This window comes from Diabrotica virgifera, chromosome 7 (genome assembly GCF_917563875.1).
Source record: "Diabrotica virgifera virgifera chromosome 7, PGI_DIABVI_V3a".
Classification (NCBI taxonomy): domain Eukaryota; kingdom Metazoa; phylum Arthropoda; class Insecta; order Coleoptera; family Chrysomelidae; genus Diabrotica; species Diabrotica virgifera.
The window spans coordinates 200104489-200121797 of record NC_065449.1 but is presented as its reverse complement, the minus strand read 5'-3'; the positions used below and the strand labels follow the sequence as shown (position 1 = coordinate 200121797).

The following is a 17309-nucleotide window of genomic DNA, read 5'->3' as shown; positions in this document are numbered from 1 at the left end:
CGTTGTTGCATCTCTATATACAGGGTGTCCAATTTAAAAAAACCAAGTTTAGTATTTTACGGCAAAAAACGGATTGGCCTATTGAATTAAGTACAAAACGCTGTATATAAGCCAACTTCTGTATACAGGGTGTCCGTAGATCCGCCCTTCATATTTAGTCACCTTAGAGTTTCTTTTTATTTTGAATTTTAGAATACAACGAACGGTAGTTACGAAGTTATGGAAGATGGTTCGCTAGCTATTGTGACTGGAACTTCACCTGAAAACATGCTAGATGGAATTATAGAAAATTCATTAGATACCGATGCCGCCTTATTGGAATTGGAAGAAAACAATGGTGTAGCAATTCAAGGCACTCATAGTATTGTTGAAAATATGATGTTATCAACTACTGATACTGAGAGTAGTAATTTGACTAACTTAAGTACTCCAACCTTCTCCAGCACAAGCTACACAAGCACGAATAAAAGAAATTTATTCGCTACATCTCAAGCTAGACCAGCCAAAAAATCAAAGAAAATCACCGACTATATGGACATATTACAAGAGTATGAAGAGGAGAAGATAAGCACTGCACTAGCCAAATTTATATTCGGCTGTAACTTACCATTTACTGTGGTAGAATCACCTCTCTTTAAAAATTTTATAAAAACGATCCGTCCTGCTTATTTAGACAAAATTCCTGGCCGGAAAAAACTTTGTACATCGCTTTTAAATAAGTGCTATGAAGACTGTATTGAGATTTCACGTAAAAAAGTGGAAACCGAGTCAGTCATTTTGTGTGACGGTTGGAAAAACTCATCTACTAATTCTAAAACGGTTGTGACAATGTTGCATAGTGCAGACGGAAAAAATGCCTTTCTTGATGCTTGGGATTTAACCACGGAGTCTGAGACTGGAGAAAAACTTGCCGAAATAATAACAGAATCTAAAAAAATTGCAAAAGAAAAATACGATGTAGATGCGTACGGTATAGTTTCGGATAATGCTAGTGCAATGATTAAAATGGGATCCCTCCTCAAGCACAACATGTGGCACTCTACGTGCAGTAGCCACACCGGCAACCTTTTAGCCAAAGACGTGCTGGATAAAAAGTTAGTCGACAATGTGGTCATTGTCCTCAAAGAATTTAAGCAACCAGATTTAGATAAAATGATAGTTGATAAGGGAGGGCGCAGAATCAAATTGCCGGCCGAAACAAGATGGTGCTCTTACCGAGATTCTTTCGAAAGTCTCCTAGAAAATCTGGTATATATGAAACAAGTAGCCGCTGTAACGAAAAAAAAGATTAAGCCAAAAGTCAAGGAATTAATCTTCAACGATGAATTTGTGGATGAGATTCAACAGAACATAGAAATTTATGAACCCATTTGTAATCTGATCAATGTTTGTCAGAAATCTGACACATCTGTAGCAGATGCCGTTCATCTGTGGCTCAATTTGAATCTGCCAGATAACCTTAAAGAAAAATTGAAACACAGACAACAAATGGCGTTAAACGTGTACGCATTAACTGCGTACTATCTGCATCCGAAATATGAAAATTCCAAGCTTACGTCAGAGCACACTGATATAATAACTCAGTTCTTACTCAGAAAGTTGTGCAATCAGGGCATAGAAGAATGGGACAAATTTAACACTAAATCGGGTAAGTCTTTCAGACAAAATTATCGCTCTTTTGATTTTTAATATGTTAGGTTTACAATTTCAGGAATATTCTCAACACTTTGGGAAAAAGGAGTTGAAAAGCCTCTAGTATTTTGGCGAGTGGTCAAACTGGAATGCCCAATTCTTGCTAAAATGGCTCTCAGACTTCTAAAAATGCCAGCCTCCTCAGCTCAAATCGAGAGACTCTTTTCAAATTGGGGACACATTCACAGTCTGATAAGAAATAGATTAACGTTCACTAATTCCAAGAAATTGGTACATATTTATGTTTCATTAAAGGGAGAGTATCCTGATAAAAATAGTTATGACCTGGACGAGGAAGAAATTGTAGATATGGACGGGGAAAGTACAACTATTTGATGTATTATTGGTTAAATGTTTTCTTTGGTTAAAAATTAGCAAAACCGCAAAATGTTGTAATGTTTTTATTATGCAGTCTCTGCCAAAGCACGAAGAGATTCAGCACTGTTTCAGTAATTATTATACTATAATTATTATAATAAAGAGTTAGTAAAATTTAAAAAAAAGTAAACGAAATGTTAGGAAACAAGGTAAGGTTTCAATGTACTGAGATATGTTTGATTGTGGTTTTGAATCTTACCTCGTTTACTGACGTTTAGGTTTACATTTCTTTTTAATTTTTTTAAACCTTTCTGTAAATGTTACGAGTTTACGAGTAACGATAGAAAATTAAAAATCTATGAAAATTTGTTTTGCTGGTTTTTTCTGGTTTTGCATCTATATGGTAATATTTTAGATTCATTACATTGCATTACTCTATCATGAGGTTTGCACATAATAAATTGTCTCTATATGAATCTATTTAAAATTCATTTGCACTTGAAAAACCTGCAATCAAACAATTATGGAATATCCTATGAATTTGACAATCGCAAGTTAATAGTGAGGTTAAAAGTTTCAAAAGTTTGAGATTATTTGGTCTCTTTGCAACTTGTTGAAACATTAATGCATACTTTTTCAATAAGTCAGCGCAGCCAGATTAACCTAAAATTTCAAATTAGTGCGCACGGAACGTCATTCTGATCGTTTGCTAATTGTCGACATACTCGACATTGTCGACATTGGCAACAACTTTAAATCACTCGACATCGACATGATTGTCGACATGTCAACAATCGAATTGTCGACATGACATTATCGACACCGCCCATCCCTGAGTACGATAAAGTAAAAACGAAAAATGGCGATTTTTAAGGCTTAATAACTCTGTTAAAAGTTATTACTATGAAAATCAGAAAGTGACTAAATCAAAGTTTAAAGCACCCCCTACAAGATGCTGGAGAAATTGTTGTCATTATTTAATTAGTAAGCTGTTATTTTTAATCATTAACAATAAGCCGTAAGATCGCATTGACGCAACTGTAAATGTGAGTGCGAGTAAGATACACTGCCGGAATGGCATCTCTCTTGCACTCAGTATAGACGGGCACCTGATACATGCAGGCGCTCATTATTATTACTTAAAAATAACAGCTTAGTAATAAAATAATGACAAAAATTTCTCCAGAATCTTGTAGGGTGTGCTTTAAACTTTGATTTAGTCACTTTCTGATTTTCGTAGTAATAACTTTCAATAGAGTTATTAGGCCTTGAAAATCGCCATCTTTCGTTTTTTTCAATTTTAAATCGTTTATACCTCGAAAACGATCAACTTTAGAGAAAAATTATAAGAGATCTTTTGTATCCAGAATGGTCCAAAAAATTTAAACAAAATTTGTCCGGCCCAAAAATATTGATTTTTGCAATTTGATTAAAAAATTTTTTTTTTAATTTGGACCACTTTTCCCTAAGGCGATTTCTTGAACCTTATTCTGGGATGTCTCATGAACGTGATTATGTAAAAAAATGTCATGGGAATATTTTCTCCGACGAACCCGCCGTTTTCGGCTTGTCTAATACGACACAAATTTACTAAAAAAATGTTTTTATTAACGTTTCGACGGTTAAATCGGATCCTATTTGGATGTTAATAAAATCATTTTTTTAGTAAAATTGTGGCTTATTTCCCATTAAAAATAGTTAGTTACAAAAATGCCACAAGAAAATAGCTTCAAAACAACATTGTTTAACATATTTTAAAAATTTAAGTATTTCTTACCTTATATACCTAGAATAATATCACCTAAAAGTAACACTAGAACAAAATCAAATCAAAACTAAAAATATGAAATCAATTAAAATTAACACACAAATTATATTATTAATCTATCAAATATAGAATTACAGTTAATAATTAGGGTACGCTTAAAACTGATTTAGCAACAACTTGTCAAAGCGAAAAGAGGCGTAATTCTGACGTCACTCCATAGCTCACTTACACGGCGGCGAACGGCACACTCCTAATTTGAGGCTTATAAATCGAAAAAGCGACCATGGGAGGTGAATGGCAAATTTTTATAATTCTTTATATTTTCGAGGTAGCTGAATCCGAATATGAAGTTTATTTTTATCTAGAATTGGTGGAACATGATCAAAAATCAAATTTCATGCAAAAATTCAAAAAATCAATTTTGATGATTTTTCAACTTTACCTCACTGTATCTTTGGTCGCCGTAAATATTTCCTTTTGAAAATTTTACTGCGTCATTTTTTAAGTATTTAGATACCAACGAGCTTTGTCTAAAGTGTTTAAACGAATTCAAAAAGGAGTTATTAATTTTTAAACATTTTGTGGTCAGATTTCGTTAGTTTCATGTTTAATTAAAAAAGTTGATCGACGAACTTTTTAGCTTATAATTTTAACCAATACAGTATTAAAATATAAGTGATGAAGAAGTTTTCTGAAAAATTACCAGTCAAAATATGCAATAGGAAAAAAGTTATATGACTCCAAAAATCGCACACCTAGTGTTAGGCAAGCGGCAGCAACCCCTAAAATGATGTTATACCGACCACGAAAATCAACTTTAAGGTGAATGACAAATTTTGATGATTCTTTATGTTTTCGAGGTCGCTGAATCGGAATATGATGTTTATTTCTATTTAAAATTGGTGAAACATGCTCAAAAATCAAATTTGATGCAAAAATGCAAAGAATCAATTAAGATGGTTTTTCAATTTTAACTAGATTTATCTTTGATTGCTTTCGAAAATGTTACTGTATTATCTTTGAAGTAATTAGACAACAATGAGATTTGTACAATATGTTTAAACTATCCCTTTTAAGCGCCATATTGGCTAACCTTACAACGATGCGACCGACACAAACGCCAGAGGTACGTTTGGCATATTCACCAATGTTATATCTTGATTGGACATAAGCGCCATTTTCTAGTTTTTAATTTATTTCAGACAGTATTTTCAGCCACATTAATGTTCATAAAATATTAAAATTTTTAAAAAAAATCACCAATTTTTTTGAGTCACTGTGCAGATAAGCAGAATTTGTAAAAATAAAAATAATAATTTTTTTGTGTTTCTTGAAAAATCAATTTATTGTCGTTTATGCCGTTTTGGCTTGACAGCGTCGATCTAACGGTGCTCGTTTTAAAGGCCTTTTCAAACACTACAAAAGGCGTTGATAGCATTACACACCTAAAACCTACCGTTCCTCTGTTATTTCAACTTGAATACACCAATTTGAGCATGCACCAAAAAATCAAACTCTTTTTCACCTACCATATATCTTTTTGTATTATAAATAGAACATTTACGAAGGAACGAATCTCTTTGTTATTTATAATCTAAAAAATGTTTTATACAGTGTTTTTAGTTCGATGTATAGTTTTTAAGGTATTCACAAAAAACCGTCCGAAAAGGTGTAATTTTTCAATGAAAATGGCCAATTTTCAACTACGCATAACTCAAAAAGTATAGAGTTCTCAAAAAAAAGTATAGACCAGTTTTTGCTTAGAAATAGGTTTTCTAGCCACTTCCGTTATTTTGACCAACAAATTTTTCACCCCCTTGAAGGGGTGGGAACCGCCCCAAGATAAAAAGCGCCATAGTATATAGGGTAGATTTTGTTTCTTGAGCAATTCCCTACTTTCTGTGAAAATATCAAGTACATCGATGTAGTAGGATGGAATTCGGTGCCAAGTACCCTCATTGACTGCCCTATAATAATGTTCTGCTATCATCGCGTGAGAGAGGACACACACAAGATTATAGCAAAATTTCTATTTACTGTAACTTTTCGAGTTTTTGAGCTACAGCAACGAGTTTTATGTCATTGGAAAGGTAATTTTGGATTCTTTCAAAATATGTAAAAATATACAGGGCGTATCTAAAACAATTAAGATTTTTTTTTCATTTCCGGTTCAACCGGAAGCCATATTTTGGGTAAAATTTATTGTTATAATAGATAATAAAGTATCATGTATATCTGCAAAATTTCAGATTTTAGTTTCTATTACAAAGGAAGTTACGGGCAGCCGAATATTTTTTTATAAAAAATTCATAACTCCCCTCCTATGGGGAATTAAGAAATCTGGCTGATGTCATTCCATTTATCTAGAGGATATCAAAACTAAATCAAAAAATAAACAAATTCCTTGGAGCCATTTTTGAGAAAATCTAGTTCAAAATTATGTCAAATTTTGACCCCTTAAATATAGGCAACCCATAACTTTTTCTAAAAAACAATAATCTTTCTCTTAGACCCCCATCTTTAGGCTATATAACGACTTTTTCAAAGTAAACTTATCTTAAACAAGTTTTTAGATAGGTAGAGAAATGTGTCGGGTGGGCAGTCGGCCATTTTGGCCGCCATTTTGAATTTGGAAATGTCAAATTTCGTATTTAGATTAACCTATAATGAGCTACCTTTGAGTTAAATTTCATTCGTTTCGGTCAAAATTTGCAAAAATGGGCCCTAAATAACCCCCCTATTTCCGCCCCCCTTTGAGAGATTTTTTTTAAAAGCTTAGTTTCTCGACAGAATTCTCTTAAACTTACTCATACCGAATTTCATTGAAATCGGTCCGGTAGTTTTTGCTGGGCGGTGGCGACATACGTACGTACATACGTACGTACATACGTACGTACATACATACTTCCGACATGTTTTTTTTATTTGCTTTTTAGACTCAGGGGGACTCAAAACGTAAAAAAAAAGTGAAATCTGAAAAAAATTTTTTGCACGATCCTATAACTTTATCTATTATACTATATTACGTATATAGTACGATAAAGTAAAAATCAATGTATTTCGATATTATACTCATTTACGATTCACTAATTTTTGCAGTAGAAAAAATTTTTTGAAACAGGTTCTTGTGAATTAAATAACCTACAATTTTATATTTAAATATTTTTTCGTATCTCTGATGCTAATCTTTCTATTATGAAGAAAAGGGCATTTTATACCAAACTACAAAAATTCGTTATTCCCTTTTAACTCCATTTTCTTAAAAACCGATTATTATAAGCTGGTCATACCTCTAGAACCTATTATTAATACATAAATAAAAAGATCAAATTAGGTCAATAACTAATTTTATTTAGGATGGTGAGTAGGGGGAAGTTTCCGATCACATTTTCGCTGAAAAAATAGGGACTGACATTCTTTTTATTATAAGTCACTTAATTTTTGAGCTAGAGACTACTTTTTTATTTCAGGAGATTTTTTTTATTTAACCTCCCAATTTATTTACAATCTGTAAAACAAGTTACAATGAGTAAATGTTGTGACCACTAGTGTAGGTGACTTGGAGAAAATGATTCATTAAGGTGATACAGTAGCGATCAACAGGTAGCAACGAACGCGGTCCAAGATTGCGAAAATTCTGCGAACTTTTGAAAGTGAGGCAACAGTGCGTCGGTAATTCGACACTGACAGTCACGGTTATAAGACTTTATTACGGTTGTCTTGTCCGACGGTGGTGGGAAGACTTATATTTTTGACTTTACGTCACAAGAGTTTACTTACATTCCCATATTTTTAAATGATTTTCGATCATTGAATGTGTGTTATTGTGTATATATGTGTATTATTTGTGTTATTATGAAATAATTATACAAATAGTACACATTTTATCTTATACCGGGTGGTGAATCGTAAAAAGGGCCATAGGAAACTCAATGTAAAATTCTGAATTGTTGAATTCCTGCTTCTCTAATTATTTTACATCAAAGGTCATAAGAGAATACTTGTAGAGAATTAAAATCTGTATTAAAATCAAAAGTTAAAATTGTTCTACGATTTAAATGCATTCCAAAATTTTGAAAAATATTATACATTTGCCACAATAGGTATGCGTGTAAAAGTAAGGCCACACGTTACTATTTAACTGACAGTGCTCACACCATTGACTGAATAAAAAAACCTTTATTATTAATCCTTTCTCCGCAACTGAGGGTATCTTATCAACTGTATTGTTTTTAAACAATAGATGATAAAATAAAAATATTGACAGTTCAAAAATGTGAACATTATTGCATTGTGTGTGGCCTAAGTTTGGGCTGAAAACTAAAATGTATTACATTTTTACAAAATTTTGGAATATGTTTAATTACGTAGACCAATTTTAACAGTTATTTCCAATACAGATTTCAATCCTCTACAAATAGTTTCTAATGTCTTTTGATGTACAATAATTATTAGGGAAGCTGGAATTCAACAGTTCAGAATTTTACATTGAGTTAATGCAAAATTTTGACGCATGTCAAAATTCTCAATGTGTTTTAATTGTATTCATTTTTTTCGAATCCTGAGAATAGTAATAAATATTTTTGAAAAATTTAAACTCAGAATGAAAGACTACATTATTACCGAGGGCTGAAAGTCCCTGAAAACTTCTATAATGTTTATTTTAATAAGTTACAGAGCTGAAAATAAAAGAGAAGTGTGATATTTAATTTCAAATATTTCATTCAATAGAATCTGCTTGTTTATTCTAAGAGGCTTTCCGCCCTCGGTAATAATGTAATCTTGCATCCTGAGTTTAAATTTTTCTAAAATACTTGGTTTTGTCAGGATTCGAAAAAAATCATATTACAATTCAAATGACAGTAAACTCTCGTGACGTAATCTCACCCTTAATAACCGTAGTAATGTCTAAGAACCGTGACTGGCAGTGACGTTTATACTATCAAAAAAAAATATTTTTTTCTATGGATGCTATACAATGTGCAACTTCTCTCACTTCTTACATACATTCAAAACGAACAATTTCTCAGGCTGTGAGAAAAATCAACCATTGCAGTGAGAAATGTTTTTTCTCGCGGGTTCCATACGTAGAATCGCGGTTTCCATGGTAACATGCACTATACAAACACAAATATTTTTGTCAAATAAAATGTGTCAAATCAAAACTTACCAAGAATTACCTTTCAAAACTGTTTAAATATAACTGGTAATTATAATTTTAAATAAATAAAAGTATATAATTATTAAGAATATTAAATACCCACATATGTGTATAATATGTATTTTATTTCAATTTTCTCATATAATTTACATAAAAGCACCCACATTATTTCATTTCGAGGTTTGAACTCTTGACAAAAACACATCCACAGAAAAAGTACAGTGTACAACACGAGAGAAAACGACATATTTCTCCCTCGCTTGATTTGAGGCACTCGCCTCGTACCTCGGCTCGTGCCAACAAACTTCTGCGCTCGTGAGAAATATGTCTTTTTTCTCTCTTGTTGTACAATATACTATTTATACACATAGGCGCGAAATGTTGCCAAGTCAGTGACGTTCGATTTCTTGTTATAAAAAAATCGATTTTTAGTAGTTTCAAGATTACACAAAATCTAGGCATGGGATAAAAAAGTTTATTTGAAGAAAGTGTATTTTTTGTCTTTCTTAATGGCGGTACAGGCTCTTTTTTTCAATATTTTATTTAGTTATAGAGTAATTTCCACATACTAACATATTGCTGAAATTGGGCTCTGTACCGCCATTCTTTATTATATTACGATTATGTTTGCCAAATATCTTAACAAAATATTCAAAATTAGAGTCGCAATCTTGGAACGCGTTTGTTGCTACCTGTTGATCGCTACTGTTTCCTCTTAATCATTTTCTTTACAAATATTTTACATAGATATAAAATTGTTTGTCTCTGGGAATTACGGCACATATAACTAAAACTAAAATCGCGATGGTAAATCACTAGGTGTATTTCGTCTAAGTTTTAGACGTTTAGACGTTTTAGTATTTCAGGAGATAGATATTTTTAAATACTTTAAATTAGTTTGACCAAGTTATTCTCGAAAAATGCATAGTTTTCCCGTCTTTTGAATTTGAAACTACAATATTTAGCATTGGACGAAGAAGAGCTAACATATAATAAAGTATAACTCGATTACTATTAATGGTCTTAAAGAAAATTAAAAAAAACGGTTTTGTTTATTTTTTTAAAAGGTACATTTTTGTTAAGCAAAGTTCTTTTGATAAAACGAAAACTTTTTGAGTTATTAGCAGAAAACTGATTGAAAACATTGATTTTTTCGATTTAAAAGTAAGACTTTCGATAGCAAATAAATCGAAAACTATTAATTTTATTAAAAAAATGTATAGAACGTTTTTTGCTTTGAATGAATGATTTTACCAACTTTTGCGGTCAAAATAAAATAAAAAATTTCCACCCCCTACATTGGGTGGCAACCACCCCCATGGTAAAGGCGCCTTTTGGCCTCATATAGATTTTGATCCTTGGAACATCCACTACTTATTCTCAAATTTTCAAGCAAATCGATTCATTCTGTAAAAATTGCGAGGTTTTGTCCTATTTTAAGCTTCAGTACTTGGACTAGTAGATAATGTATTCGTTTCGAAACTTTTTTAGGACAGAAATAAATGGTTTATTTTCACAACTTTTTAATAAAAATCATAAACAAAAGAGTAAATGGTTTAGATATTAATTCTATATATAAAGATATTTATACGATAGCTTTGTCTGTACTTATTCCTTAAGATGATACAGTTGCGATCAACAGGTAGCAAAAACGCATTCCAAGATTGCGGCTGTAATTTTGAATATTTTTTCGAGATATTTGGCACACGTACTCATAATATAATAAAAAATGGCGGTACAGAGCCCTGTAAAGGTTTATCAACATCCAAATTTTTCAAAAATATTTATTGTTTTTTTCTGGATTCGAAAAAAATGAACACGATGTCCGTGGTAATATTTTCCAAATCTCTCTTTGTCATACAACGCACTCAGTCGAATAGAATACTGTCAGCATATTGTCAGTCAGACAGTGACAATCAGTGACAATTTTAAATATTTGACATGAATCGGGAATATTTTGAGTTGTTGATTAAATAATATTGATATATAGTGTATTTGATAAATAATTGATTAAGGACGTGAACTTTATAAAAAGTTATTTATTGTGTATATTTATGGAAGATCCAATCAGAGAATACATCAAGATATATTCTGTGATCCAAGTATTTTGTTGTTAAAGATGTTCAAAATTGTAAGCGTTCCATAGTAACAATATATTATTAAGAAATCACTTTAACACTTTTCCTTTTTTCTCGATTGAGTATTAGTTTTTCTTGTACATATAAATTATTACAATTACTGAATACATAGTTAGTGAAAAAATTATCACATTTATTAACTGAATTAATAATTTGCAATTATACAAATAACAGTTATCCAAGAACATTTAAAAGCCATCTCTTTAAGTTAATTATGACATTGTCAAGTAGAATGACATTCTAGTATTATTTACATATCCATACCAGTGTGAATTTTACTACACGTAATTTGCCATGTAAAGACAGAGAAGGTAGGGATAGCCGTAAAATATTTGCGAATTATGTACCCATGGCTCTTTAATTTAGATTACATTTTTTCCTGTGAGTAAAGTTAATTTCCCCTTATTTATTGCTGCATTACATCTTCATGTTCTGCAATATTTATTTTGTATTCATGTGAACGTAGTCGTAAACTTGTTCATAATTTTATATCCGATTTTTGTGACTCTTTCTGAGGTTGTAGTTCCCGGTTTTCTACATCCTACTCGATTTATGTTTGTATCTTGAATATGTCGATGTGTATTTGGTTATTATTTGCTAATAAATATATCCTATTTGTTAGCAATCTGAATCGGCGGAAGTGTGGTGGTGAAATATCGCTTAGTACCGGAAGCCATTGATTTAGGGTGGATATGAATACGCCAACACTCATTGTCATTGCACCGTTAATTACATCCTTTTATGTATTCACTTTAATAATCCATGTCTCACTTGCAAACAAACCCTCGGGAACAAAAATTCCAGACGAGGGAGGGTATGTCAACTCCGAAAATATTGCAAATTTAGTTATTTTTTATCAAATATTTATTGTCAAGAGAGTCAATTTGTTAAAAAAACTATATAACGTAAGATTTGTGGACAGATTAATGACAATGACAGTGTCATCTCTAATAAATTAACTATTACTAAGGTAGCCACTTGAGGACACTTTGACCTTTGACCCCTGACGACATGCCTTGACACACAAATAAACGTCAAAACATGACAGGGTAGTAGCTGAATATTAGACTTTCCTAATAATTAAGTTTGAATTATTACATTTTTATCATATATTTATTTCTTATAATGAATTAAAGGATTTAGGCAACTTTCTTAAGCGTGTGATACACACGCGAGTAAGTACGCGAACTTATGGCTCGACGATCTTTTTCGCGCATGTATCACAGCTAGCAAGTACGCGTACTTTAAAGGCAAGCGTCCACAGACCTGCATCGTACGCATCGGACACATCGTACGCAATGTATTTTAGTTTGCCTTGTACAGAAACTTATGTAACCGCGTCCGCTGATCCGCATCGTACGGATCGCATTATCGGCAATAATTGTAAGGCAAACTAAAATCCGTTGCGTACGATGCGGGTCTGTGGACGCTTGGCTTAAGTCCGCCGAGTAAGTACGCCGTCGATCCAACAAGTTTGAAATTTTACTTGTAAAGGCGGAGACAGATATCCGCGCCGTGTGAGCGCCGCGCGTTCGTGGCGCGGTTATTGTTCGTTAAAATTTTTCATTTTGACGAACCAGAGGAAACTTACGAACGTTTAGTAATTGTAGATAATCATGTCTCTGTCCTGTACTTCTACTACATCTTATTTTGGTATTGTTCTGAAACTATTTTCTTGTGGCATCTTATGCAATTTCCTATTTTATGTGGAATAAGCCACAGTTTGAGTTTGAATCAAGTTTATTTGACGTTAAAACAGTAAAAATAAACAGTAAAAATAAAATATTTCAAACGTTTCGTGTTGATTTTGAGAGTAAACTAAATGTACGAATAAATGTTTACCTTGTCGGGATCAAATCATTAGGTTTTTTTCCTCGTCATTTACTATGGGATCACTAACAGAAGATTTCACTGTAATCATTTATGATTTTTCTGATATTCTCTGATTTTCTTTCTTCTGATTTTCGGATATTCTTAAGTTAAAGTTGATTTCATGTAATCGAATGAACTTATCATCTTCCAATAAAGTCAATCCTGTCGCGTTTCTGATCTCCTGATATAAAATCGTAAAAATTGTCGAATTTTAAGCGAAAGGCCATACGGGCGATAATTTACGGCGCCGTAAGAGCAGTAAACCTGGCATTGGTTGACTAACTACTTCATCTACAATTGGTTAGTCAACCAATGCCTCGTCAGGTTTACCGCTCTTATGGCGCCGTAAATTATCGCCCGTATGGCCTTTCGCCAAGCGATTGTTTTGGTCCTGAACATTTCAGGGACTACCTTTTTCGCTTTCCGGTTACACAATTATAATATATCTGCTTGTTCCTACAACCAGAAACTACCAGAAACAGAATTAGAGAACTATAGGTTCTTCCAAATTGTGCGTTGCCTTTTTCGCTTTCCGGTGACCCAATTATAATTTATCTGCTTGTTTCAACTCCGTTGCTTCACCAGAAGCGAAGTTAGAAAACTATAGGCTCTTCCAAGTTGTGCGTTAACTTTTTTGCTTTCCGATGACCCAATTATAATATATCTGCTTGTTCCAACTCCGTTGCTTCACCAGAAGCGAAGTTAGAAAACTATAGGTTCTTCCAAGTTGTGCGTTACCTTTCTCGCTTTCCGGTGACCCAATTATAATATATCTGCTTGTTCCAACTCCGTTGCTTCACCAGAAGCGACGTTAGAAAACTATAGGTTCTTCCAAGTTTTGCGTTACCTTTTTCGCTTTCCGGTGACCCAATTATAATATATTTGCTTGTTCCAACTCCCTTGCTTCACCAGAAGCGAAGTTAGAAAACTATAGGCTCTTCCAAGTTGTGCGTTACCTTTTTCGCTTTCAGGTGACACAATTATAATATATCTGCTTGTTCCAACTCCGTTGCTTCACCAGAAGCGAAGTTAGAAAACTATAGGCTCTTCCAAGTTGTGCGTTACCTTTTTCGTTTTCCGGTGACACAATTATAATATATCTGCTTATTTCAACTGCGTTGCTTCACCAGAAACAAAGTTAAATTTTTAGTTCATGAATGTTTTTTTGATATTGATAACTATTTCCGAAGTGAAAGTAAAAACGTCAAGTAAACTTGATTTCAAACTTGAATTGTGGCTTATGCCCAAATAAAAATAGTAAATTTTATTTTGTATTTCTCACGCCGGTAAGAGGACAACAATGAAATGACTTTTTTACATTGGTCTGCATGTATGTTTTTTATTTCAGCTTCTATTTCCCTTTAGATATCGGCTTTAAGTTGTTTCTTTAAATGGTTCTTTGTTTAGGATCCCACAATAATGATTTTCCACGGTAAACATCAATAAGTTTGATATTTCCTTCCGACAGTTCCGACCACTCCATTCATTACTAACAAATATTCAACTCAGGCGCGCAAAAACCAACAAACCATTTGCAAACCCGTCCAAATACGTATCGCGAACCATCAAAGCGTTTGCTGAAAAACCGACAGAAGCTAGATCGTGATGCGCCGTGTGCGTGCCGTTTGTGCGCCACTTGAAAACAGGTACTAATCTGACGAATATGCTGCGCGCGAGCGGCTCGCACACCGAGCAGAGCGCATATGTATACCCGCCTTAACCCGTACGTGTATCACTACCACGAGCCGCGAGCCTCGAGCCATCATGTTATTGCGTTTAAAGTTACACTTAGATTTTCACTAATTAAGCAAATTGCCTAGAAATAATTCAATCGTTTATTGTTGAAAGGAGACAAGTTACCTTGTTTTGAGAAAACCGTAAAACACTATTTTAAGCTTTTTTGATTATTTGTTTTTGAGTAAACCTAGTTATTTATAGGCTGTTTGATCCTCCTGATGAAAATATTACCCTCTTATCTATGATATTTTGTTTGTGACCCACACTTTCCGATTTCGTCTTTTTTAATTAGTATTAAAAATATATAATACGATAGGATACGATACGAAGTATATAATACGATAAAATTCCTAAATAGCACAAAGCATCTTCTCTCAACGACATCGCAGTGAGTTATGAGTAAGTCTGCCGTGTATCACCGACGGCGAGCCGAGTAAGTCTGCGATCGTTACACCCGCGTACTTAAAGTTTGCGTGTGTATCACACGCTTTAAGATGAATCAATCCAATATATCAGATGTTTGCGCGAATAATCAAATAAATTGGCAATTTATACCAGTATATTCACCTCATTTCGGTGGAAATGGTATCAACAATGCCAAAGTGATTTTTCTAGAAACCCTTGGTTCCACAAATTCACATTTGTGGATCGAAGACACTTGACATCAATTATTAGAATGCGAACGGGTCATTACCTCACACCATACCATTTGTTTAAAATAAATTGTAGTGATACTCCTTTTTGTGAATGTGGACAAATAGGAAGTATACTTGAATGCCCAATTAACAAAACAAATCAATTTGACCTTTTTCCTCAAACTCTTCCAGCCCTCTACTCTTGAAGACTTTTGCCAAATCCTTATCCTTTAGCTTCCTCCACCTTACTTTCTATCGTATCCACTATCACCAATTGGGTATTGAATAGCTAATAGTTAAGCCTGTTTGACATTCTTGATAATTTTTAACTTATAAAATCGCTATTTTTCTGCTTGTTTAATAAAAAAAAGCCCTATTTTGTATTTCTTTAAGCATTTCGATTTTGTTTAGAAAAACAATGTGATCATAATTATACAGGGTGTCCCGGAAAATAGTGCGTTCCTTTAAGGTATGGAGAGAATACACAATTTGGAACAAAAAAGTCCTATACCACTTTTTTCTAAAGTTAACCGTTTTCAAAAAAAAGTTAACATTGTTTTCCATATACCTGATTTTAATGTTTGGAAATTTTAATAAACTGGCAACATCGTACGCACTACGGAATAATAACATAATAAGAACTCGTTTGTGATTGTGATTAACAGTATTTAAAATAATCCAACCTAATAGTAGGTAATAGGTACTTATGTATTTTCTATTTATTTACTAAAATTATTTTCTTTTGAAATGTATTGAAATACCTATTGCATAATTTTAAACGAATTACACATCTTTTAACATAAAAACACATTTTTTAACTGAACTAGTATTATGTATTTCGTAAGGTTTAAATGGGTTGAATGCTGAGTATTGCTGAGGGCTTTAACTGAATTACATAGTTGTAATAGTTTACAGTGGAACTTAAATACACCAGATAATGTCTCAGTAATTTGTTTACTTGTGAACTGAAATAACTAAGTTGTACTTACTTGAAAATAATTATTATACCGAATAGATGTTTCAAGTAACCTTTCACAAACACCATTCATAGGTAATAACATAATAGGTAATACACTCACTATTCGAAAACATTTTCGGCATTGGCACTAAACAGGATTCTTTAAAACTATCTGTTTACTATCTATCTTCTATCTATTAATTTACATGGGACTGTCTATGCTTAAATTTGCGTACCGCACATAGTTGTCAGATTTAAATTTGCCTACCAAAATACATTTTAATTTTTTGGTCAAACGGTTGCATTTAGAAAAAAATGTTATAAGAGTTTTTTGTTCTACATGGTGCCTTCTACCTATACCTTTAAGGAACGCACTATTTTCCGGGACACCCTGTATTACGCGGCGTTTGACTGAGGTTTCCATCTTGAAAGAAGCTTTTTATTCGAGTTTATTCTATCATTTAAATTATGTACAATTGCATTAAGCAACCAAATTTTTTATTACTTATGCTTTTTTAATTTTTACAGTGAACAATTTTGAAAATTAGAAAAAAAATTACTCGGGGTTAAAATCGAACCATAAATTGAATATAACTAAATTAGCTAAAATTCGTACAGAACACTATAGATGTTGATTAGACAATATTTTTTAGGTCCCAACCAGTCAACCCACCAGACTGTTTAGTTTCATGAACCCCCTCGCCGTGGAAATTTGGCTCTATGTATTGGCAGCGTACGTGTTGGTGTCATTTACATTGTTTGTAATGGCGAGGTTTTCCCCATACGAATGGAATAACCCCCACCCTTGCCACCAGGACTCTGACATTGTAGAAAACCAATTTTCGGTTTCAAACAGTTTTTGGTTCATCACAGGAACCTTTTTGCGGCAGGGATCTGGATTGAATCCTAAGGTTTGAGCTAATTGAATTATGTTGCATGTTTGTACCATTGCATGTCTAGATTTTTCGTTGTGTTGAAGCATGCTTAGTAAAGGATCTCGTCTCTAAAATGTCAATAATTATAAGCAGCT

General features: G+C 33.0%; 1 protein-coding gene across 1 annotated transcript in view; it reads left to right on the top strand.

Annotated features, from left to right (window-relative positions):
* Positions 1 to 2204: 2204 nt before the first annotated feature.
* Positions 2205 to 17309, top strand: part of LOC114327119 (glutamate receptor ionotropic, kainate 2-like) — a 158593-nt gene continuing 143488 nt past the window's right edge. The window contains exons 1-2 of the mRNA XM_050657069.1: positions 2205 to 2219; positions 16933 to 17190. Coding sequence (XP_050513026.1) covers positions 2205 to 2219; positions 16933 to 17190 — 273 coding nt within the window. The remainder of the gene's footprint in view (positions 2220 to 16932; positions 17191 to 17309) is intronic.